We start from the raw sequence: 25,423 nt of genomic DNA on the forward strand, positions 1-25,423 counted from the left end.
AGCTGGTCATCATGGAGGGGACCCAAGGAGGGTTCAGTGACCAGAGCAGAGCTTTGTGCTCGAGGTTTGTGGCGGAGGTTTAGGGACGAGGGTTGCAAGAGCTCCCATGGTCCCGCATTCCTTTGCCAACATTCCTGCATCCTTCACTCTGTTCTCAGCTGTGGGACCCCTCCAAGCCCCTGATGTCCAAACCCCCAGGGTTTATCAAAAGGCCCCTGAAAGGTTTGTTAAGCCCTCACCTGGGAGCCTCAGCCTGAGAGAGCAGTTCTCACCAAGCCCAAACCCTTCATGGGATCCACTGCTTCTCTTTGCAGCTAATTAAAGCCTTCCCGAAGCATCTCATTTACTAAATTAGATCCCCCTCATTTAAAAATTACTGGCAAGCTGGGAAAATGAGCAAATAAATGACTGTTAAAATTGCAGTGCAGGAGCAGGCAGAGTGAGAGCAGGAGCTGCAGCTGGGGAGGGGAGGGAGGTTTCGGTTCTGCTCAGCACATTTGCTCACCAGACACCCCCAGCCAGGGTGGTGATTGCTCTTCCCAGGCACTGCTTCCCTCCCTGCCAGGGGATGCAGCAGGCCCTGCATCCCTCTGTGATTCCCAGCCGAGGCTCTCTGGCCCTGCTGAAGGTTTGTTAAGGGTAAAGCTCTGGCTGGGAATTTGCCAAGTTGCAGGCAGCGGGGGAGGATGGAGCCCTGGAGCGGCCAGGGCCACTGATCTATAATTAATCAGGCTTTTTTCTTGACAGTTGTTGCTTATGGAAAAGATTTAGAAAAATCTTTTAATCAATAATTAGTGAGATTTCCTTCCCCCTGAGCCAGAGATGTGCTGTGCCCTGCCCACACAGACCTGAGCTGAAGCGAGACCCCAGCTCATGCCCCAAATTGAACCCACAAAAGCTGGGGTGGTGTCCTGTGACCAAGGAATGGGCTTTACTCAGGAAATGCCAAGACGAATCTCAGGACCTGGGGAAAGCGTTGCCCTGCCACCAGTGCCCCTCCCCAGAAATGTGGCATTTCTCAGGGTAAAACCTGGCAGCACATCTGGGATGGGGGCCCTGTGTTACCTCTCATTCACTGCAGCCTCAACCAGTACTGAGGTGATTCAGCAACTGCTGGAATTGGTAATTACTGAGGCTTGATCTTTGCAGCAGAAAAGAAGTGAACATCCTCCCTGGCAGCAGGTCTGGGTCATTGGGGCATTTGTGGCTGGCAGAGTCTCAGCTCTCCTGGCAGCACCACAAGGCTGGGGATGAGATGCCAAAGGCAGGGCTTTGCCAGGGAATAACCTTGCTTGAGCAAGGAAGGGGACCAGTGGCAGTGTGGAGGAGCTGCTGCCATCTCTGGGCTCACATCCCCAGCAGTGAGCTGGAATGGATGGATGCATGCCCAGATGTGGCCCTGCTGCAGGGACCCTCACCTTCAGCACCACCTGCCATAGCCCTGTGGCCCTCCAGGAGCCAGCCCTGCACCTCTGCCATGGTGGGTCCTCCCTGCTCAGGAAACTCTATTAAAGAAGCTTATCTTGAAACACAGTGGGACAGAGCTCTCCATCATCTGCCTTTCCTTCCTTTGCCTGGCTCCAGTGCAGGGTGAGCATTGTGCTGCTGCCTCCTTCCTTGAGGCCAGCAGCAGCCCAGGGGTCTGGCCTGCACGTGGGTTTGCTCTGTGGCAATGGGATTTGGGATTTCCTGTGAAAACCATGAGCTTGTGACCCCACACATGGGAAGGGACATTGTGACTGACCCCCTGAGTAGGGTGATGGGAAGGGGGCTTTGCCCTGTGCATGGGGCTGCTCCATGGCAAGGCCTCCTCTGCCCAGCTGAGGAGGATAAAGCCGGGTTAAAGGCAGTGAAACTGTTTTGGAGCATGAGGTGCCCTTTGGCAGCTCAGGTGGGGTCAGGGCCTGCTGCCAGCTCCCTGACAAAAAGCAGGAGGGAAGGGACACTGTGCTCTCATATCAATACAGGCTGGGGCACGAGGGAATTGACAACAGTCCTGCCACAAAGGATTTGAATCAATCAGTGGATAATGGCCTGGCAATGTGCACCTTCAGCCCAAAAAAGCCAGTCATATCCTGGGCTGCATCAAAAGCAGTGAGGGCAGTGGTTTGAGGGAGGGGATTCTCCCCCTGTAACCCACTCTGGTGGGCCCCACCTGCAGTGCTGTGTCCAGCTCTGGATCCCACAACATAAAAAGGACATGGACCTGTTTGAGTTAGTCTAGAGGAGGCCACAAAGATCTCAGAGCACTGGAGCACCTCTGCTATGATGAAAAGATAGGGGAGATGTGGCTGTTCAGCCTGGAGAGGGGAAGGCTCTGGCAAGACCTTATAGCAGCCTTTTAGCAGGCCCTGATGCAATAGGACAAGAGATGTTTCTTAACTAAAGAAAGGTCAATTTAGGATAGGTAAAATTAAGAAATTTTTTACTGTGGGAGTGGTAAGGTGCTGAAACAGGTAGCTGAGGGAAGCTGTGGATGTCCCATCCCTGGAAAGATTCAAGATCAGAATGAAAGGGGCTCTGAGCAACCTGATCTGGTTAATGTCCCTGTTCATTACAGAGAGCTTGGACTGGATGATTTTTAAAGGTTCCTTCCAACCCAACTCCATTCTAGAATTCTATGATTCTGTGTCCCCAGAAGACACTTGCAGGGACATGTGGCAACCCAAAGCCTGGAGCAAGGCAATCCACTAGCACAGCCTGAGGAGGAGGACGTGCTGGGGCCATCCCCCTTTCCCAAGAAGCTGGTGAGGGACACCTCCCCCAGAACTGCACATGGCATGGCTGGCTGCTCCCAGCCCATGTCCCTGGAGTGGCTCCTGGCTGCCCTGATGGGGTGACAACAGCAGAGCACTGGTGCTTTCAGCACAGCAATGGCTGTCAGCCCTTCCATGGGCAGGGCTGCAGGGAAACTCCCCAGGGCTGTGCTGGGGATGGGGACAGGACATGTGGCACGCAGGAGTCCCAGCTGTGGTGGCACAGGGTGTGATGGACAGGCTGGTGTTTGTGCTTAACTGGCAGCTACATTCTGGGAAGCACTGGGATGACAATAAAAGGGGGACAGAGCCTGGTGGCAAAGGGACATGGCTGGCTGTGCCTCCACCACCGGCCACATGTGCCCGCAAGGCAGCTGGCACCCAGAGGCACAGGAGCAAGGGTTGAGGATGGCACAGCCAGGGCTGTGTGTGCAATGAGTGCATGGGGGCTGAGTGCAGGCTGTGCCCCAGGCTGCTCATTCCCTGTCTTGGCAGTGCCAGGGGATTTCATTGGGGTCCCCAGGGTTGAGCAAAAGCTTTGCAGAGGCCCTGCAATATAAGTGTGTGTGTACACATATGTCACGAAGCTGAGAAGCTTCAGCTTCTCCATGTTTTGCTGCTTTGGAATGTGATTTGGAGAATTGTTTATCCAGCATGTGAAATTGTTTTTACTTGATGACCAATGACAGCCACCTGTGTCAAGGCTGTGAGCAGTCACAAGATTTTATTATCATTCCTTTCTATTCCTTGCTAGTCTTCTGATGAAATCCTTTCTCTATTCTTTAAGTGTAGTTTTAATATATAGTTTTCTTTTAATATAATATATATATAATAAAATAATAAATCAGCCTTCTGAAACATGGAGTCAAGATTCTCATCTCTTCCCATGTTGGAGTTGCCTGCAAATTCCACACACATAAGTGTTCCCATCCCACCCTCCCTACTGGTGGAGGTGTTCCCATCCCACCCTCCCTGGGCTGCTGCCAGGCCACGAGGGGAGCGGGCGCGTTGGAAGGACACAGAGCCAGGGATGCTGAGCCAGCGTAGTTCAGTGTCGGTGTTTATTTGTGTGACACTCACAGTGGGGGGACAGGAGCAGGGGACGGGCAGACATGGGCAGAGACACCTGCGGCTGGGGGAGCCGCTGTTCCAGAGGTGGGGCGGAGGGAGGGAGCCAGCGGGGTGGGTTAGTAGCACTCGGATCTGTTCACGGTCTTCTCCACATTTCCAGCATCGTGCCTGACCTTGCACGAGACAGAATTGTAACTCTGCCACGTGCTGGCCTGCAGGGACAGGTAACTGCTGGCCATGTACTGGTTGTTGCTCTGCCGCTGGGCCTGGCTGGTCTCCACGCCAGTGGTGATGGTATTGCCGTCAGCCACCCATTCCACTGTCACCTTGCCTGGGTAGAAGTTCTCCATCAGGCACACCAGGGTGGCTTTGCCCTGTGACTCCATCTCCTCGGTGGATGGCGCGAAGAGGTGCACGGTGGGAGCGACCTTAGGCTGGCCTGTGAGGGACAAGAGTGGTATGGGGTCAGAGATGGCCCTGTCCCCCACCACAGCCCCTGCCTGCCCTGCTGACACAACCCAGAAACTCCCCACTTTCCCCACAGCCAGAGCTTATCACTCCTAACTGCAATGCATTTAAATTTGGGATATATATATATATATATATATATATATATATATATATATATATAAAAAATATATGCACATATGTGTGTGTGCAATACACATACATCTCATACATGCTTGTATATATGTTCTATATACACTATGTGCACATATATGTGCATATATGTATTAGATATGATAGAATATACAGTTAATATGCATAATATATATACAGTGTACAATATACATACATTGGTCGGCCATGTCATATGAATAGATGTATAATTCTATAAAATGCATATAACATGGATATTTATACATTTCTGTATCTCATATATATAAAAGACTAATTTTATATATATTTATATATTTATGTATATTTTAGGTATATATATATAAAATTAAATATTAATTTCTTTGCCATAAAGCCATTTCTTTCCTTTTACAGGGCTTTTTTTTTTTAAACCCCAAAATTTCACAGACAAACCATCCTGTTTTCTGCCTAGTTCTGCTTTCAGACATTTTCTTGTCTCTGGAAACTACTACTAAAAATCACACAAAGGAAGATGGAAAAAAGATGTCTGGTCTTTCTGGCGTGGTTCTGCTGCCTCCTCCAATGTGCAATGTTTCCATTTCTATCTTCACCTCTATTTCTATCTCTATCTCCATTTAAAAACCAGGATGACTCCATTAAATACTTTTTGATTAAAAAAATACCCAAATAACATTTTTCTTGGTCTTAGCCCTGCGTAATTTGGTTCAAATTGGGATTTTTCAACAAACTCTTTTAAAAATTACAGACAAAGACAGACAAACGACATTTCCGGCAGCATTTTCAGTCCAATAATCTCCATTTTTGACATGTCTTACCTGGACAATGGGCTCTCTAAGACACCCCTGGAATCTTTTGTCTAAGATTCCAGGGACATTTTAACACAAAGTCAGGATGACTGTGGGCTGATGTAGCCGAGGACAGGCTGCCCTTTCACAGCACCTGCACCCCTGGACCCCGCAGAAGAGCCCCTGCCTCTCACCAGGGGTGACAGAGACTTAGTCCTCAGGACTAAGAATTGAAGACATCGACTTTAGACTGACAAATTTCTTTGACAAAGACAAAAATCACATCTTTTAGGGACCTAAATTTGAGTTTCCTTCCCCCTCAGACCTCAGACACATTTCCTGGACGAATTTTAAGACTTTTTGACTAAGAAAATACGCCCCGAATCTCCGTGGCACGCACAGAGTCGTCAGAGTCCGCAGGGACGAGGCAGAGCCCCCAAGCCCGGGCTTAGTGCCCGGCCCCAAATGGGCGGCAGACCCCAGCCCGGCGCCAAGTCCGAGAAAATACCCCAAATCGCCCAAAATTGACAAAATGTCAAAATTCCGCGGTGGGAGAGGAAAGACCGAGGGGAAGTCGGTGACTCACCTTCGACGGTCAACATGGTCCCGGCCCCGAATACACCACACAGTGACACAGGGCCACACAAAAACCTCCTGCCTCATGGCTGAGCGGTCCTGGAGCCCACGGATGTGGGAGGGTGGGGAGGATGGTCTGGAAATACCCCAATGGGTGCAGTGGAATGGAGGTGATGGGATGGGGACGCCCCGATGGACGCAGAAGGATGAAGGCGTGGGCACAGCTGTACCTGTGGAGTTTTGGTCCTGGCTGGGCTCTTTCAGTGCAGCTCCCACCACCAGCAATGGAGATAATAGCTGAAGGTCTCTGCAGGCAACTTATTTTTATTCATATTTACCCTAAAAATATGAAAAGGCAAGAGGTGGAGATGCCTTCATAAAGCTGAGATAGCCAAGGAAGGGGTGAGACAAAATGAGTTTCAGCTAAAACCAATTAACTTCAAATTTCCCTGTAAAGGCTCGGCTGCTTCTTTGAAAAATATTTTCCCAATGTGGTGCCAATCCCACAGATTGGCACATTCAGTGCTCATCTTGGACCACTGAATGCCAACAGCACCAATGTAAATTGAACCCACAGATTTTCAAATGATGTGGTTTGTGCAAGTAGTTATAGAAAGAGGCAGTGAACTTCCTGAGTCACAGGAACTCTATAAATAGTTCACTGTAGAACAGGTAACACTTTGAAGATTCTGTGGTTTGAGACACTTTCTCTTTCAGAGGTTTGCTTTGCCTCTGGGAAGGTTTATGCTTTTGTGCAAAGTCTGAAACTATCCGAAAAGAAAAGACATCACTGAAATTGTATATGCAAAGCATTTAGCTGAAGCCACTGCCCTCTATTGTGGATGATCATTTTCTGAGCATTTCTCAGGCTTCAATGGGGTTTCGGTTTCATTTTGTGGGAGGACAAGAAGGGGACAATGCTCCTATCTTCAGTTCTGCTCTCCTTGCAGGGAGGCATGGAGGAGGACAGAGGCTGTGCTGCATGCAGCAGGGTGCTGCTGAAGTAGCTTTTGGCATTGCCACCAGAGCAGGAGATCACCAGTCTCTCCCATGTTGGCTGACACCTTGGAGAGCTGACTCAGAGATGCTGCCTGGACCAGGGAATGTAGAGAAGGAGAGGGGAGAAGAGAGGTGTCAGTCAGTGCCCCAGGACAGCCCTCTCTGACCTGCTGGACAGGGCTGCTGTCCTGAAAAGTCCTGATGGAACAGAGGGGTCACTGCCTCAGACAGAGCTCACGGCCTGAGCTCAAGGCCAGGGCCCCATGAAGAGCCCTGGCAGAGCTAGAGGACGTGGCTGGCAGCAGAATGAGGTGGTGGGGCTGAGGACAATGCCAGGCACTGCAGAGCCCCAGGTCTCCTCGTGCCCAGCATGAGGCAAGGAGGAGGCCATTCAGAGCCAGAGGTGATGGAGGGGGGACTTGAAGCTGCATCAAGCCCTCAGGTCTACTCAGCCCTGAGAGAGAGAGGGCAGAGAAACTCCATCTTTAACTCCTTTGTTTCCAGAGGTGGTGATGGTCCAGAGGGTCCTGGCACAGCAGGGCTGGGAGGCATCAGCAGGGCTCTGGGTGCTTGCTAGGGAGATCAGAAGAATCTTGGCTCTGGGGCACAGGCAGGCACAGGAGGTTATCCCAGCGTTTCTTTATTGAGAGTGTGGGCAAATATTGGACAGGTTTCCTAGAGAGCTGGATGGTATCCCAGGCCTGCAAGTGTTTTATACAGGCACTTGGTCAATGCCCTACATTTTTGTCATGCCTGAAGTGGCCACGCAGTTGGACTATGTGATCATTGAAGGCCTCTTCCATCTGAAATTGTCCGTTCAGTTCTATCCTATCTGCTCTTATCCACCAATGACAAGGAAAGGGCTGTGAGGGTGGAGCTGTGTCACTGGAAACAGCGCAGGGCAGAAAAAAGACAGGGTTGTTCCAGGGACCTGCCCCACCAAACAGGGACAGCAGAGTCTCCTAACAGGCCCCTGCCATGGCAGGAAGACTTTGTATCCCATGCCCATTGCTCCATTTCACCATGGTAACATCATCACTGCCATTTTGGTAGCTACCACATCAACAGACAGCCTTGTCCTGGGCTTGGACCCCAGAGATGGTTACTGTGCTCATGGCGCCAGGCTGGCATCCCCAGAGGGATGTCTGGTGGTCCCAGGTCATTGCAGCAGATCCCAATGACAGGGGCACAGCCAGGAAACTTAGGATGGTACCAGTCACAGCTGCTGCCATCCCTGGAGCAGATGACTTTGGTGGTTTGTCCAACAATGCTGACACCGAGTAGAGGTGAAAGAGCACTGCCTGGACCAGGGAACATGGAGAGGGAGAGGAGAGAGAAAAGATGAAGGTGAGCCAGTGACTTGGAGCATGGCCCTCTCTGATCAAGGGAACAGTGACAGGACAAATCTGCCTGCGGTCACACACATGGGACACCCTGGGCCATGACAGCACTGCTGGGAGGTCATAACTTCCTCAAGTGACAGAGGATGGGTACAGTCTTGGGGCTCCAAGGGTAAGCTGAGGCAGGAGGTTTTTGTACCACTTCCCCATTGCTCTGTATCACGGTGCAGCAGTACTGCTGCTGTCATAGCTACCACAGAAATAGACAGCCTCGTCCTCGGCTTGGACCCCAGTGATGGTTAACGTGCCCGTGGAGCCGGACTTGGATCCGGAGAATCGCGAAGGGATGCCCGAGGGTCTCTTGTCATTGTAGTAGATCACAGTGACAGGGGCAGTGCCAGGGACCTTCTGCTGGTACCAGCCATAGCTGTAGCTGCTACCAGAGCAGGTGATCCTGACGGTGTCGCCCACCTTGGCCGTCATCTCGGATGGCTGAGTCAGTGCTGCCTGGACCAGGGAACCTGGAGAGGGAGAGAAGAGAGGGGAGAAGACAGGGGTCAGTCAGTGTCCCGGGAGCACAGGCCTGCCTGGGCAGCAGGATGGGGTCCCTGTGCCCAAAGGCCCAGTGCTGGCACAGCGAGTCTGGCCATGGTACCTGTGCTGTGGGCGAGCACCACGAAGAGAAGAGGGGCCCAGGCCATGGTTCAGTCCCACCGGCTCAGCGTCCCCAGAATAATGGAGCTGTGCCGTGGACCCTGACTCCCTTTTAAGCCCCCGCCCGCCCAGGACACGTCCCCTCCATGCAAATCCGACCCTGCGGTCACGGCCGGATCCTGCCCGCGCCTCTCTCCGCACATCCCTCCCTGCTTCACACCCAACCCCACCACCCCAGAGGTAGCAGGGCTTGTCCACAGACACAAAGCGGAGACACCCCCCAGTTCTGAGCCTGAAACCCACCAGTATTGACCCCCCCTGCCCCCACACCAGGCTGAGTGGCTGCAGTGCCTAAGAAGGGAGAGCTGGGCACTGTGGCAAGGGCAAACAGAAGTATCTGCAGCTCCCAGTAATGGGACATGAATGATACCAAGCTCTACCATTCCTCAACTAATTTTTGGCATTTTTCCCTCCCACAGGTGTTCCAGGCCTGTAAAGTACCCTCTTGATCTCCTGCTTTTGTGCCCGAGCCCTTCCTCTGATCCACCACTCAAGACCAAGACCTTTGCTCTTCCCAGGCATTCACACCCCAGAACAATGGGAGTGGGCCAGCACTGAGCCCCAGGGTCCAGCTATGCCTCCCCATTATCTGATCATGAGCCCAGTGTGCTGGTGCTCAGCGGCGAGAGCTGGGGCAGCTCCTGGTCAGTGCTGCTTCAACTCAGGGCACAGGGATCATAGCTGCCTCTGGCAGTCTCAACCCATACAAAGAGTGGCTGCACACAGGAAATTCCCTCTCCCCCAGGATCCTCCCTGTACCTGACTATGCTGTTCCCAGGGTGCCCAGGGCACCAGGAGCCTGGCTGGCATGGGCAGGGCAGGGCTGCAGGGCTGTCTCCCTGTGAGCAGCATGGAGGGGACCTGCTGGAGCACAGCATGTGTCCCATAGCAGGAACTGCCACACAGGCACAGATGCTGCTCCATGTTGTGCCTGGGCAGCTGCAGGCAGCACGCGAGGGTGTCCTACTGGGGCAAGAGTGGGCCTGTGTCTCCCTTTTCCTGTGCTGGGAGTTACCGTGGCCCTGATCACCACTGGTGTCCCAACCAGAAGAGTGAGAGCCTCCTCCCGCTTCTCCTCCTCCTCTGCCTGGACCCAGCCATGGATAATGTGGCCATGGAGGTGAGTGTGTTTCCAAGTGCTATATATCCCCTCCCAGAGTGCCAGGGAATGGGCAGGGACCTGGGGCTTTAAGGGAGTGCCAGGCTGAGACATCAGGGACAGCCACATTCAGTGCAGGGCAGCAAGGGCAGGGCCATGGTGAGGGCCTGACCCTCCATCAAGCAAGCACAGCAGAGACTCCTGACTGATATCTGCAATAGCAGGACGTTCTTGCATCACTTCCCCAATTGCTGCATGCCACTGTCTAAGCACTGCTGCTGCTGTCCTCACCACCACAGAAATAGACAGCCTCGTCCTCGGCTTGGACCCCAGTGATGGTTAACGTGTTCGTGGAGCCGGATGTGGATCCGGAGAATCGCGAAGGGATGCCCGAGGGTCTGCTGCTATCAGCATAGATCACAGTGACAGGGGCAGTGCCAGGGACCTTCTGCTGGTACCAGCCATAAGCATTGTTGCTGCCCCTGCAGCAGATCAAGGTGTTCTGCTGCAGAGACATGGACACTGGGGACAGCTATGCCAGAGCCATGTGAGAGCCGGGGCTGAGGCAGAAGCTCTCCATGCCCAGCCAGTGCACCCAGGGGTGGCAAATGCCCACACTCCCAGTCTGAGCTGCCAGGGCAGCTGCAATGCTGCCAGGCCCTGGGCAGGACTCAGACTGTGGAGCAGGTATGTGGCAAAGGTGTTCTTGGGCAGCTCCACTGTCTGCAGCTCCTAACATTGTCCCAGTCTCCTCTGCCCCTCACATGGCTATTGGGCAGTGAGGATGAGCCCAGGTCAGGGCTTCTGCAGCACCTGGGACCAGTCACTGGGAACACAGTTGTAGAATCATGGAATGGTTTGAGTTGGGACATTAAATACCATCAACATTCCTGCCTTGGGCAGGGACACCTTTCACTAGACCAGATTGCTCCAATCCTCATCCAACCTTGCCCTGAACACTTCCAGGGATGGGTCATCCACAAGTTCTCTGAGAAACCAGCTTCAGTGCCACATCATGCTCAGAGTCACAGCCCTGGAACACTCAGAGAAGGGAATGGAAAAGTCCCAAAGCTGGAGAGGTGGTCATGCCTGGTGGAGTGGAATGAGGCACCAAAACCAGTCTTTTTGACACTCAAGATCTTGCTTGCCTGTGGGACAGGTGTCACCATGAGATCAGCACTGCTGCTGTCAAAGCTACAACAATAGTAGACAGCCTTGCCCTCAGCTTGAACACCAGTGACCCTCTGGAGCCAGATACAAAACCAGAGAATCACAAAGGAATGTCTGAGGGTCTTGGGTCATCCCAGTAGATCACAGTGACAGGGGCACTGCCAGGGACCTTCTGCTGGTACCAGCCATAGCCACTGTTGCTCCCAGAGCATATAGCCCAGGCAGTTTGTCCCAGGCTGGCTGGCACCGAGGATGACTGACTGGACCAGGAAGCCTGGAGAGGGAGAGGTGAAAGGCAATGAGATGGTGTGAGCACTGGGAGCACATCCTTGCCCAGGCAGTAAGATAGGCCTCCTGTGCCCATGGTCCTCATGCCACAGTGACATATACAGCCTCAAGACAAAGAGGAAGTGTTACAGAGCTTGCAAGGGTTTTCAGGGCAAAGAGAGAGGCGAGAATGTTGATTCCATGTTTAGAAGGTTTGATTTATTATTTTATGATATATAATACATTATTACTATACTAAAAAGAATAGAGGGAAAAGTTCTCAGAAGCTAGCTAAGATAAGAATAGAAAAGGAATGAATAACAAAGTTCTGTGTCCAGGCAGAAAGCAAGAACAGCTCTGCTGTGAGTGGTCAGTAAATCTAAACATCCACCTGAGACCAATCACGAATCTACCTGTTGCATTCCACAGCAGCAGATAACCATTGTTTACATTTTGTTGCTGAAGCCACAGCTTCTCAGAAGGGAGAAAAATCCTAAAAAAAGGATTTTTCACAAAAGAGGAAACACTGTGATCTATCTTGTCTGTGACAAGGAAGATTAGAGACCCGTGGTCCTGGAAGAAGAGCTGGCAGCAGCAGAGCGGTAGAACATCACCCTCTGAGGGCAAGGGACCTGGTCATGGGTACAGAAACATGGGGCAATCAGGGCCCAGCCTGGCCCAGGGCAATGCAGCAGAGGCAGCTTCAGCAGCAGCAGCTGCAGCAGGAGGGAGCAGCCTGAAGCAGAAGGCAACAGGGCTGGGAATGAGGCAGTGCTCTTCCTATTATGGGAACAGGGGCAAGAGTCCCCTCCTGTGCCTTGTCATGCACATTCATGTCCTTAGGCAGGGGACAGGAACCTGCCTCAACTCCACTATCACAGCTTTGTTTGTCCATGAGAAAAAAATGGCTGAAAAGCTTCTTCTCTTGACATTAGCTTCTGTGTCTCACTTCCCCATTACTCATCTCCAGTACTGCTGCTGTCAGCACTACCACAGAAATAGACAGCCTCGTCCTCGGCTTGGACCCCAGTGATGGTTAACGTGCCCGTGTAGCTGGACCAAGATCCGGAGAATCGCGAAGGGATGCCTGAGGGTCTGTTGTTGCTGCCATAGATCAGAGTGACACAGCCCCAGGCACCCCAGCACAGAGGCAGCAGGAGGAGGACATGGTCACCAGTAACAAGATGTGATGGGTTGGGGGACAAAGCCACACTGATCTTTGTAGGAACAAGGACAATGACCTTCAGACTTGGTGGAGAACAAGAGAACCTCCAGTTCTGTGGGACAGCAAAAGCAGGGCATTCGTAGCCATTGCTGTACAGAGGGGACAGGAACCTACCCCACAGCCAGCCAAGTGGGAGGAGGGCTGAAATATTTTCTTTCATTTTGGAGTTTGGAAATCCTTGGAATTCTCACTTCCTACTTCTTGTTGCCACTATACACCATAGCCACCACTGCTGCCGTCCCAGTTACCACAGAAATAGACAGCCTCGTCCTCGGCTTGGACCCCAGTGATGGTTAATGTGCCCCCAGAGCTGGAGAATCGTGAAGGAATGCCTGAAAGTCTATGTTCCTTCCAGTAGATCACAGTGACAGGGCCAGTGCCAGGGACCTTCTGCTGGTACCAGCTATGGTGGTTCTCACCCCCAGAGCAGGTGATCCTGACAGTGTCTCCACCTTGGCTGATACTGAGGATGGCTGAGTCACTGCTGCTGCCTGGACCAGGGAACCTGGAGAGGGAGAGGAGAGAGGGGAGAAGAGGCAGTCAGTGAGTGGCACAGGAGCACAGCCCTCCCCAGGCAGGGGAACAGTAATGGGACCATTCTGCCTTCAGGGACACATGTGGGACACCCTAGGTGCGATGCCCACCCTGGGCACTCCTGAGGGATTGCTGTAGCCAGAACCTGAAACCTCTCCCTGCCCACTGCCCCTCAGGGCACTCCTCATCCCAGGCACTGAGGCCAGACAGCCTGGGGACATGGCCTGCTATGGATACCCAGTGTCTGGAGCAGTTGGAGACAGCCCTGCCCATGGGCTGAGGGGAACCACGTCCAGGCCAGCAGCCAGGTACTGCAAAGCAGGGGGTCCCTAGGCAGTGAGAAGCTCTGTGTGGTTATAATGCATGACAAAGTAATGGGGACATCTTCAACACACTATGGCCACCAGATGAGATGTGGCACGAGGACAGAATTGCAGACAAGACCTGGTAAAACAAGAGCCAAAATAGCTGCAGGCACCAAGGATAGGAACTGCCAATGCTCAGAAACTCTTCCCCATACAGGGAAAAGTTCTGCAACCAAGCGGAGCGAAAAAATTACCCCACCATAACCAAAAGCCTGGGCAACACTGCCATCATAGCTACCACAGAAATAGACAGCCTCGTCCTCGGCTTGGACCCCAGTGATGGTTAACGTGGCCGTGGAGCCGGACTGGGATCCGGAGAATCGTGAAGGGATGCCCGAGGGTCTGTTGGTATTATTGTAGATCACAGTGACAGGGGCAGTGCCAGGGACCTTCTGCTGGAACCAGCCATACCAGTTGTTGCTAGCTCCAGAGCAGGTGATCCTGACAGTCCCTCCCACATTGGCTGACATCGAGGATGGCTGAGTCACTGCTCCTGCCTGGACCAGGAGAGGGAGAAGAGAAAGGGGAGGAGAGGAGGTCAGTCAGTGCCCAAGGAGAACAGATCTTCCTGGGGAGGAGGTTTACAGGGAATGCCACAGTCAGAGGAGAATGAACCCAGACACAGTCACCAGCATATTTAAGAAGTAGAACCCAGGCCAAGGCATCTGAGCAGAGAGTCAGCCAGCTCTGGCAGATGAAGGTGGACATGGTTATCATTAGCAAGAGGCAGTGAGGTGTGGAACACAGCTATAACATGAGTTTTGTTAGAGGTGAGGACAATGGTCCCCAGCCTCCTGTTCAATAAAAAAAATGGCATTCATAGTGATGGTCATGCAGAGAAGACATATGCCCACCCCAGCCCCACATCTACAACACTGCTTGGCCATGAGAAGGACTGAAAATCTATGCTTTTATTTCCTCTGTCTTTGTAACTTCATCAGCATAGCTGCTGCTGTCCTGGCCACCACAGAAATAGACAGCCTCGTCCTCGGCTTGGACCCCAGTGATGGTTAACGTGGCCGTGGAGCCGGAGGCAGATCCGGAGAATCGCGAAGGGATGCCCGAGGGTCTGTTGGTATCCCGATAGATCACAGTGACAGGGGCAGTGCCAGGGACCTTCTGCTGGAACCAGCCATAATAGTTGCTGCTACCCCCAGAGCAGGTGATCCTGACAGTGTCTCCCACCTTGGCCTTAATCTCGGGTGGCTGCTGAGTCAGCGCTGCCTGGACCAGGGAACCTGGAGAGGGAGAGAAGAGAGAGGAGAAGAAGGAGATCAATCTGTGCCCCAGGAACACAGCTTTCCTAGAGCAGCAGGATGTGCCCTGCATGCAGAAGCCCTTCCCAGGCACAGTGAGTTTGGCCATGGCATCTGAGCCGTAGGTGAACACTGTGAGGAGGGGAGGGGCCCAGGCCATGATGCAATACCACCAGCTCCATGTCCTCATCCTTGTTTGGGCTGTGCTGTGGTCCTTGTCTAGCTTTTAAGCCACCACATGTCATGGCTCCTCCATGAAATTAAGACTCCATTCACAAGGCAGGAACCTGCCAATATATCTTTCCCCAGCACCTGCTCACCTCACTCATTAGAGGATACTTCCCATACCATATTTCAACTGCTGAGAAAAACTGCCAGATTTATGATGAGTTACACGTGACATGGTGATGGCCAAACGTCCAAATGGCAGAACAGGGTGTTGGTCCCACCAGGGATCCCTAAATCCAAGGGCCTCTGATGTACTATCCATCTGCATAACCATTCCTGTAAACTGCAGTTCTCAAACCTCAGTCATTCCACAGAAACAGCATCCCCCAGCATCCATGGTCAACAACAACCATCCTGCAGGGGGCTTCAATCCTGACCAACACTGCTGTCCCAGCCACCACAGAAATAGACAGCCTCGTCCTTGGCTTGGACCCCAGTGATGGTTAACGTGCCCCCAGAGCCGGAGAATCGCGAAGGGATGTCTGAGGGTCTCTTGTCATTGTTGTAGATCACAGTGAAAGGGCCAGTGCCAGGGACCTTCTGCTGGTACCAGCCATAGCCATAGTAGCTGCTACTCCCAGAGCAGGAGATCCGGACAGTCTCTTCCACGCTGGCTGGCAGCAAGGATGGTTGCTGACTCAGTGCTGCCTGGACCAGGGAATGTGGAAGAGGAGAGAAGAGAGGGGAGAGGAGGGGAGCCAGTCAGTGTCCCAGGAGCACAGACCTGCCTGGACAAGATTACAGGGAATGCAACAGTCAAGGACAGAATAGACAGAGACAAGGTCACAGGCACATTTGAGGAGAAGAGCCCAGCCCATTGCAAATGGCTGCACAGAAGAAGTTCTCGCAGCACAGGAGGAGATGGTCGTCAGTATCAGGAGGCTGTGGGGGACACAGCTACACCAAGAGCTGCTAGGAGGGAGAAGGATCAAAATCTTTCCTCTGCATTTTGAGTCTCAGTCTCTTTCTGTTATTCATGGTCGCCACACACCATAGCTGCCACTGCTGCTGTCATAGCCACCACAGAAATAGACAGCCTCGTCCTCGGCTTGGACCCCAGTGATGGTTAACGTGCCCGTGGAGCCGGATCTGGATCCGGAGAATCGCGAAGGGATGTCCGCGGGTCTCTTGTCACTGTAGTAGATCACAGTGACAGGAGCAGTGCCAGGGATATTTGTTAGTGACAGCTATAGCTGTAGCTGCTACCAGAGCAGGTGATCTTGACGGTGTCTCCCACCTTGGCTGTAATCTCGGGTGGTTGCTGAGTCACCGCTGCCTGGACCAGGGAACCTGGAGAGGGAGAGAAGAGATGGGAGAAGACGGGGGTCAGTCAGTGTCCCGGGAGCACAGGCCTGCTTGGGCAGCAGGATGGGGTCCCTGTGCCCAAAGGCCCAGTGCTGGCACAGCGAGTCTGGCCATGGCACCTGAGCTGTGGGCGAGCAGTGCGAGGAGGAGAAGGGCCCAGGCTAAGGTGCAATCTCACCAGCTCCATGTCCTCACAGTGATGGGGCTGTGCTGCGGCCCTCGATCCACTTTTAAGCCCCTATCTGACCAGGCACAGGCTCTTTATGGATACATGGCAACCAATGTTCCCTGGAGCTCTTGTCCCACAGATCTCTCCACTGCAGGCACCTCTGTCCCACCAAAAGGCAGCAGGATTGGTCTGGGTTGCCTGCTCCTTCCTCACCATGCCTGCTGAGCTCTCAGACCGGCCAGGGACCATCCTGACCCTATTCCTGCCCAATAGGACCATGGCCTTGGTGCACACATTCTGCTTCAACCGAGGGTAACACCCTGGGCCTCTCTGAATTGCCACAAGAGAAGAGCAGAGCAGAGAAAAGGGGCTTTGAAAGGGAATGGGAACCACACCAAGACCAGGAGCTTCCAGGCTCAACACCACAAAGGAAAATCACGACCGGCCGGGGACAGCCCCTCTGCCGCCTGTGCGCAGCACGGCCCAGGGCAGCCGCCACAGGAGCCGGCGGGGCTGCTCTGAACCTCGCTGGCACCTGGCTGCCCACAGCCCCTTTGCCTCCCGCCGGGCCCGTGAGCCTCCTGCCTGTGCAGCGGAGCCACACTGACACCGTGTGGGGACAAGCAGGGCCTCAGGGACAGCAGTGCAGGAACTGAGAGCAGAGCCAGAGCCAGGACTCTGCCCTTGCTGCCTCTCACCCCTGCCACGGCTTCCACCAGGTCCAGGGATTGCTCCGGCCCTGGCCACAACCATCAGGGTTTCTGCATGGCACCGTGGCTACTCAGCACCCAGGGGAGAGCCTCTCACACAGACACAGGGTCCTTTGGCACAGTTGCTGTGACCAGAGATGAGTGTGCATCAGCCCTGAACTGGCAGGGACCCGCACCACTGTGGATCTCCTGCTGCTATCACAGATGACAGTGACAGGGACTTGTGCTGGGAGCAGGCACAGCCACTGCTACTGATCTTGAAAGTCTCTCCCATGTTGGCTGACACCTTGGAGAGCCAACTCAGAGATGCTGCTTGGACCAGGGAATGTAGAGAGGGAGAGAAGGGAGAAGAGAGGTGTCAGTCAGTGCCCCAGGACAGCCCTCTCTGACCTGCTGGACAGGGCTGCTGTGCCGAAAAGTCCTGATGGAACAGAGGGGTCACTGCCTCAGACAGAGCTCATGGCCTGAGCTCAAGGTCAGGGCCCCATGAAGAGCCCTGGCAGAGCTAGAGGATGTGGCTGGCAGCAGAATGAGGTGGTGGGGCTGAGGACAATGCCATGCACTGCAGAGCCCCTGGACTCCCGTGCCCAGCATGAGGAAAGGAGGAGGCCATTCAGAGCCAGTGGTGATGGAGGGAGGAAAAGAAGCTGCACCAAGCCCAGAGCCCTGCTCAGCCCTGAGAAAGAGGGCAGAGAAGCTCCATCTTTAGCTCCTTTGTACCTCATTTCCACATCTCTATCACCATACCAACTGCCACTGCTGCTGTCCCAGCCACCACAGAAATAGAAGCCTCGTCCTAGGCTTGGACCCCAGTGATGGTTAACATGGCCGTGGAGCCGGACTGGGATCCGGAGAATCGTGAAGGGATGTCCGAGGGTCTGTTAGTGCTCTCATAGATCAGAGTGGCAGGGGCAGTGCCAGGGACCTTCTGCTGGTACCAGCCATACCAGTTCCCATTGCTAGCCCCAGAGCAGGTGATCCTGACAGTCTCTCCCACATTGGCTGACATTGTGGATGGCTGAGTCACTGCTGCTGCCTGGACCTGGGAACGTTGTGTGGGAAAAAATAGAGGGGAAGAGAGGAGGTCAGTCAGTGTCCCAGGTACACAGACCTGCCTGGACAAGATTACAGGGAATCCAACGGATAAGGACATGGTCACAGACCTTTGAGAGGCAGAGCCCAGCCAATTGCTGAATGGCTGCACAAGTAGCTTTGGCAGCACAGAAGGACCTGGCCATCAGTACCAAGTGTCTGTGGGGGACACAGCTACACCATGAGCTGCCAGGAAGGAGAAGGCCAAAATCTTTCCCCTGTTTTTTGACTCTGTCACTTTCTGTTACTCACCGTTATCTCACACCATAGTAGCTGCCACTGCTGCCTTCATAGCTACCACAGAAATAGACAGCCTCGTCCTCGGCTTGGACCCCAGTGATGGTTAACGTGCCCGTGGAGCCGGATCTGGATCCGGAGAATCGCGAAGGGATGCCCGAGGGTCTGCTGTTATCCCAATAGATCACAGTGACAGGGCCACTGCCAGGGACCTTCTGCTGGAACCAGGCATAGTTGCTGCCACTGCTACCCCCAGAGCAGGTGATCCTGACGGTGTCTCCCACCTTGGCTGACATCTCAGGTGGCTGAGTCAGCGCTGCCTGGACCAGGGAACCTGGAGAGGGAGAGAAGAGAGGGGAGAAGTTGGGGATCAGTCAGTGTCCCAGGAGCACAGATAAGCCTGGGCAGGGGAATGTGGCCCCTCTGCCCTCCAGGCACAATGACTCTGGCCATGGCACCTGAGCTGTGGGTGAGCACTGCAGAGGAGGAAGAGCCCAGGCTATGGTGCAATCCCACCAGTTCCATGACCTCACACTGATAGGGCTGTGCCATGGACCTTGACCAGGAGAGCTGCTGCTGTCCTGGCCACCACAGAAATAGACAGCCTCGTCCTTGGCTTGGACCCCAGTGATGGTTAACGTGCCCGTGGAGCCGGATATGGATCCAGAGAATCGTGAAGGGATGTCTGAGGGTCTCTTATCATTAAGATAGATCACAGTGACAGGGGCACTGCCAGGGACCTTCTGTTGGTGCCAGCCATAGTTGTTGCTGCTCCCAGAGCAGGGGATCTTCATAGTTTCACCCATGTTTAATTACACTGAGTATGGCTGACTCAGTGATCCTGCCTAGTCCAGGGACCCTAGAGAGGGAGAGGGGTAATACTAGAAGGATCAATTATTTCTCCCCAGGAATACAGCCCTGCCCAGGCAGTGTGGCAGTCCGCTGTGCCCAATGGTTCTGATGCCACATTGGGAAAGACAGCCTCAAGACAGAGAGGAAGATTAGAGACCCATGGCCTTGGAAGGAGAGCTGGCAGAAGCAGAACAGTAGAACAACACCCTCTGAGGGCAAGGGACCTGGTCATGGGTACAGAAACATGGGACAATCAGGGCCCAGCCTGGCCCAGGGCAATGCAGCAGAGGCAGCTTCAGCAGCAGCAGCTGCAGCAGGAGGGAGCAGCCTGACGCAGAAGGCAACAGGGCTGGGGATGAGGCAGTGCTCTTCCTATTATGGGAACAGGGGCAAGAGTCCCCTCCTGTGCCTTGTCATGCACATTCATGTCCTTAGGCAGGGGACAGGAACCTGCCTCAACTCCACTATCACAGCTTTGTTTGTCCATGAGAAAAAAATGGCTGAAAAGCTTCTCTTGACATTAGCTTCTGTGTCTCCTTCCCCATTACTCACTGGCTTCATCATCCCCACCAGTACTGCTGTCGTCCCAGCTACCACAGAAGTAGACAGCCTCATCCTCTGCTTGGACCCCAGAGATGGTTAACGTGTTCGTGGAGCCGGATGTGGATGCGGAGAATCGCGAAGGGATGTCTGAGGGTCTCTTGTCATTAGCATAGATCACAGTGACAGGGCCACTGCCAGGGACCTTCTGCTGGTACCAGCCATAAGCATAGCTGCTGCTGCTAAGCCTAGAGCAGGTGATCCTGACAGTGTCTCTAGTCTCTCCCACCTTGGCTGACATCTCAGGTGGCTGAGTCACCGCTGCCTGGACCAGGGAACCTGGAGAGAGAGAGAAGAGAGGGGAGAAGCTGGGTGTCAGTCAGTGTTCCAGGTGCACAGGCCTGCCAGGGCAGCAGGGTGGGGCCCCTGTGCCCAAAGGCCCCATTCTGGCTCAGCAAGTCTGGCCATGGCACCTGAGCTGTGGTGAGCACCGTGAGGAGAGGAGGGGCCCAGGCCACAGTGTGATCCCACCAGCTCCATGTCCTCACACTGTGGCACCCAACACCCTCTTATGTGCCTGCCTACCTGGCCCTCCATAGAAATGTGTCTCCCAACATCTCCTGCTGGCTTCTGTGCCACTGCTTCTTCTCTTTCTTGCCCACCAATGCAGCAAGATAACTTCATGCCACCTGCTCCCTTGGGTACTCAGCTGGGAAAAAGAGGTCCTGGTGCAAGCACAGGTGGTGGATCTTAGAAGCTGGTGTGCTTCAGGAGCTACAGGACTATGCTCAGCTGGATTGAGTTGTGTGAGCAAAGGCCCCTCAATCTTAGCAAAGATCAGCTGTTCTAGCCACTTTCTTCTCATGCAGGGGCTTCTGCGCCAAGCTCTGCACCTGCAGCTGCCCCAGCCAAGCCCATGGCCCCCACAAGTGCTGAGGTGCCATATCACCCCTACTGCAGGCACTGCCCCAGCACCAGTGACTCTCCCCCTTGTCAGCAGCACCAGAGGGAACAGAAGGGCTCTGCATCCTGAAGCCCCTGGAGCACAAGGTCAAGTGCCCGGCCTGGCCAGCCCCACACACCTGCACAGACCTCTCTGCCCCACCTCTCCCCAACCTGCCTCTGCCTTTCCATGCTGCTCCTTTGGCTGTGGAGGCAGACAAGGAAAATTGCAAAGGCATGCTCGGGAGTATGTTGTTGCTCTAGTGACAGGGACCCCCTCTGGGAACAGCCACCATAAGACAAGATACTGCTAAGGCCAGAGAGGCTGATCTTTGTGGTTTCTTTGAGATTAGCTGAAAGCAAGGATGGCTAAATAGCAATACTTCCAGGACCAGGGGAGCTGGAGAAGGAGACAAGAAAAGAGATTGTTCAGTAAGGCAGGGAGCTCTACCCTGATGCTTGATACTGGAATGTAGGGAATCCTCACAGAACTCTGCCATGGTAGGTTTTGTATCACATCAACAATCTGCTGCACAACTGTAGCAGCATCACTGCTGCTGTCCCAGTTACCACAGAAATAGACAGCCTCGTCCTCGGCTTGGACCCCAGTGATGGTTAACGTGTTCGAGGAACCAGACCCAGATCCGGAGAATCGCGAAGGGATATCTGAGGGTCTCTTGTCATTCTGGTAGATCACAGTGACAGGGGCACTGCCAGGGACCTTCTGCTGGAACCAGCCATAGTTGCTGTAGCTACTCCCAGAGCAGGTGATTTTCATGTACACTCCCACAGTGGCTGACACCAGGGATGGCTGAGTCAGTGATGCTGCCTGGACCAGGGAACCTGGAGAGAGAGAGAGGAGAGGGGAGGACAGGAGGTGAGTCAGTGAGCTGGGAGCACAGATCTTTCCAGGCCTTGGGACAATGATTGGACCCCCATGCTCAAATTCCCCAGCAGGTCACACTGAGTTTGGCCAGGATATCTACACCAGAGATGAATAACAATGCAAGGAAGGGGACAAGGTCAGGCAGGTGCCAGCTGCTCAGACATCACAGGATGGGGATGGGCTCAGGCTCCTTGCTGTTGTGGGGTCATAGCGGGATGCTGTCCTTGGTTGGGGGTTCCCTGAGGGCCAGAGGTGCTTGGGGGCTCCTGCAGAGGCTGAAAGTGAGCCCAGTGGACTGGCACTGAGTACACACAGCCAATGCAGCCTTAGCCCAGCAGCTGCCCTTGAACACAACAGAGCATTCCCTGATGAGCCCTGGTCTGCCCTGGCTGCCTCATGAATGATGCCAGAGCTCCAGCACCCATGGGAAATATTCCTTCCTAGGCTTTGAAGGCAAAGATTTGGCCCATCCCCCTGGCACTCGGTGTTGGGGCCACAAGGCTAAACTGTCTTGGGTGATGTCGAGGGGCTCCTGTTGCAGTTTGGCTGGGGGCTGGGCAGGGAGGCAGCCAGCAGGGCCCTGGACACCAGCTGAGGAGCACAGGGGGACTTTGGCCCTGGCTCAGTGCACAGGGATAGGGCTGCAGGGAGGTCATCCCTTCCCCAAATGACAGAGGATGGGCACAGCGATGGGACTGTAAGAGACAGCTGAAGCGGGAGGGTTTTGTATCACTTCCCCATTGTTCAGTGTCACTGTGCAGCATCACTGCTGCTGTCCCTGCCACCACAGAAATAGACAGCCTCGTCCTTGGCTTGGACCCCAGTGATGGTTAACGTGGCCGTGGTGCCGGATGCAGAACCGGAGAATCGCGAAGGGATGCCCGAGGGTCTGTTGTTATCCTGATAGATCACAGTGGCAGGGGCACTGCCGGGAACCTTCTGCTGATGCCAGCCAGCATAGCTCCAGCTGCTAATCCCAGAGCAGGTGATCTTGATAGTGTCTCCCATAATGGCTAACAGTGAAGATGGCTGAGTCAGTGCTGCCTGGACCAGGGAACCTGGTGAGGGAGAGAAGAGAGGGGAGAAGACGAGGGTCAGTCAGTGTCCCAGGAGCTCAGACCTCCCAATGGAAGATCATGTGGCCCCTGTGTCCAGAAACCCTGTTCAGGCACGGCAAGTCTGGCCATGGCACCTGAGCTGTGGGCAAGCACTGAGAGTAGAAGTGCCCAGGCAATGGTGCAATCCCACCAGCTCCATGTCCTCACAGTGATGGTGCTGTGCTGTGGGTCTTGACCCTCTTTTAAGTCCCTATCTGCCCAGGCACAGGTTCTCCATGGATATGTAGCACCGCATGTTCCCTGGAGGTCCTGTCCCAGTGCTACCACAGCGTGCTGCAGGCACCTCTGTCCCACCAAAGATGGCTCGGGTTGCCTGCTCCTTCCCCAGTATGGCTGATGTACTCTCAGATCATCTGGGGACCACTCCGTGCCTGTTCCTGCCCAGTAGGACCATTGCCTCTATGCACCAGGAGCTCTGTGCACAGAGCAGGGAACAGCACCACCTGGCCGTGGGGACACATCCACCTGCCCTTGAGCGCCCAAGGCTGGTTGGTGCCTCCTAGTCCCAGGGCACTGCACTCCCTGGGTGTTGATCATCAGCAGGGACAGAGCAACTGGGAAAACCACATCCTGCTTCAACCAAGGGTGCCACCCTGGGCCTCTCTGAATTGCCACAAGAGAAGAGCAGAGCAGAGAAAAGGGGCTTTGAAAGGGAATGGGAACCACACCAAGACCAGGAGCTTCCAGGCTCAACAACACAAAGGAAAATCACGTCCGGCCGGGGGCAGCCCCTCTGCCGCCCACGCACAGCACGGCCCAGGGCAGCCGCCACAGGAGCCGGCGGGGCTGCTCTGAACCTCGCTGGCACCTGGCTGCCCACAGCCCCTTTGCCTCCCGCCGGGCCCGTGAGCCTCCTGCCTGTGCAGCGGAGCCACACTGACACCGTGTGGGGACAAGCAGGGCCTCAGGGACAGCAGTGCAGGAACTGAGAGCAGAGCCAGAGCCAGGACTCTGCCCTTGCTGCCTCTCACCCCTGCCACGGCTTCCACCAGGTGCAGGGATTGCTCCGGCCCTGGCCACAACCATCAGGGTTTCTGCATGGCACCGTGGCCACTCAGCACCCAGGGGAGAGCCTCTCACACAGACACAGGGTCCTTTGGCACAGTTGCTGTGACCAGAGATGAGTGTGCATCAGCCCTGAACTGGCAGGGACTGGCAGGTTACCTGAATGTCCATAAATCATGACAGGGATTGTCCCAGCTCCTCTGAGCAACCATAGCACAGGACATTTTGAGGGCAGGGACTAGTAGCCCCACCACAGATCTTTACTTCCATGAGCCATGTCATTTCAATGTCTTCCAGCACCACTGAGGGTCTCTTCGAGCTTATCACAAAGACACCATCAGAGGCCTTCTGCTGGGACCAGGTACAGCCACTGCTACCCTGGGACCAGAAGGTCTTGATGGTTTCTCCCAGACTGGCCGACACTGAGGATGGCTGACTCAGAGATGCTGCCTGGGTCAGGGGCTGTGGAGAAGGACAAGAGAGGGCAGTAGAGGGGTTTCACCCAGTGTTCCAGGAACATGGTCATCTCCTGGGCAGGGGGATGGGGAATACAACACTCAAAGGAGAATAGGTGCAACCACAGCCCCTAGTGAATCTGAGGAACAGAGCCAAGCCAAATGTACCCCAAGGCATCCCAGCTTGGGGGCACCTCTGGCAATAGCAGGAGAATGTGGTCATCAGAGGCAGTGGGATGGGGGGAAAAGCCACACCATGGGTATTGTAGGGACTAGGATAATGATCCCAAGCTCCAAGTTTGCTTCCAGTGTGCTAGGACACAAAACGGGGGACATTTGTAGCCATGGTCATGCAGAGGAGACAAAAACCTGCCCCAGCCTCAGATTCATCACTCTGCTTTGCAACGAGAAGAACTGTAAAATGCCATTTTTATTTCCTCTGTATATAATTTGAAAATCTGTCATTTTTATTACACCAACATAGCTGCTGTCCAAGCCACCACAGAAATAGACAGCCTCGTCCTCGGCTTGGACCCCAGTGATGGTTAACGTGCCCCCAGAGCCGGAGAATCGCGAAGGGATGTCTGAGGGTCTCTTGTCATTGCTGTAGATCACAGTGACAGGGCCAGTGCCAGGGACCTTCTGCTGATACCAGCCATAGTAGCTGTTGCTGCTACTGGAGCAGGTGATCTTGACAGTGTCGCCCACCTTGGCTGACATCTCGGGTGGCTGAGTCACTGCTGCCTGGACCAGGGAACCTGGAGAGGGAGAGAAGAGAGGGGAGAACCTGGGGGTCAGTCAGTGTCCCAGGAGCACAAACCTGCATGGCAGCAGGATGAGGTCCCTGTGCTCAATTGCCACAAAGATACCATGAAGTGGACTAGAGACACACACAGAACACAGGGCCTGAGGGTGCCTCCGCCGTGCTGACCAGCATTGCTTCCATCATTGCTACCACAGAAATAGACAGCCTCGTCCTTGGCTTGGACCCCAGTGATGGTCAAGGTGGTTATGGAGCCGAATGTGGATTCAGAGAATCGTGAAGGAGTGCCTGAGGGTCTCTTGTTGTCATTATAGATCACAGTGAAAGGGCCACTGCCAGGAACCTTCTGCTGGAACCAGCCAAA

The 25,423-nt window shown here is 54.2% G+C and overlaps 1 gene segment (V, D, J or C); it reads right to left on the minus strand.

The window, feature by feature from the left end:
• Positions 1–3,787: 3,787 nt before the first annotated feature.
• Positions 3,788–25,051, minus strand: LOC132081621 (Ig lambda chain C region-like). The segment is given in 2 exon segments: positions 3,788–4,323; positions 24,800–25,051. Coding segments are annotated over 2 exon segments (597 nt in total).
• Between the last annotated feature and the right edge of the window lie 372 nt (positions 25,052–25,423).

Source organism: Ammospiza nelsoni, chromosome 18 (assembly GCF_027579445.1).
Source record: "Ammospiza nelsoni isolate bAmmNel1 chromosome 18, bAmmNel1.pri, whole genome shotgun sequence".
NCBI lineage: Eukaryota > Metazoa > Chordata > Aves > Passeriformes > Passerellidae > Ammospiza > Ammospiza nelsoni.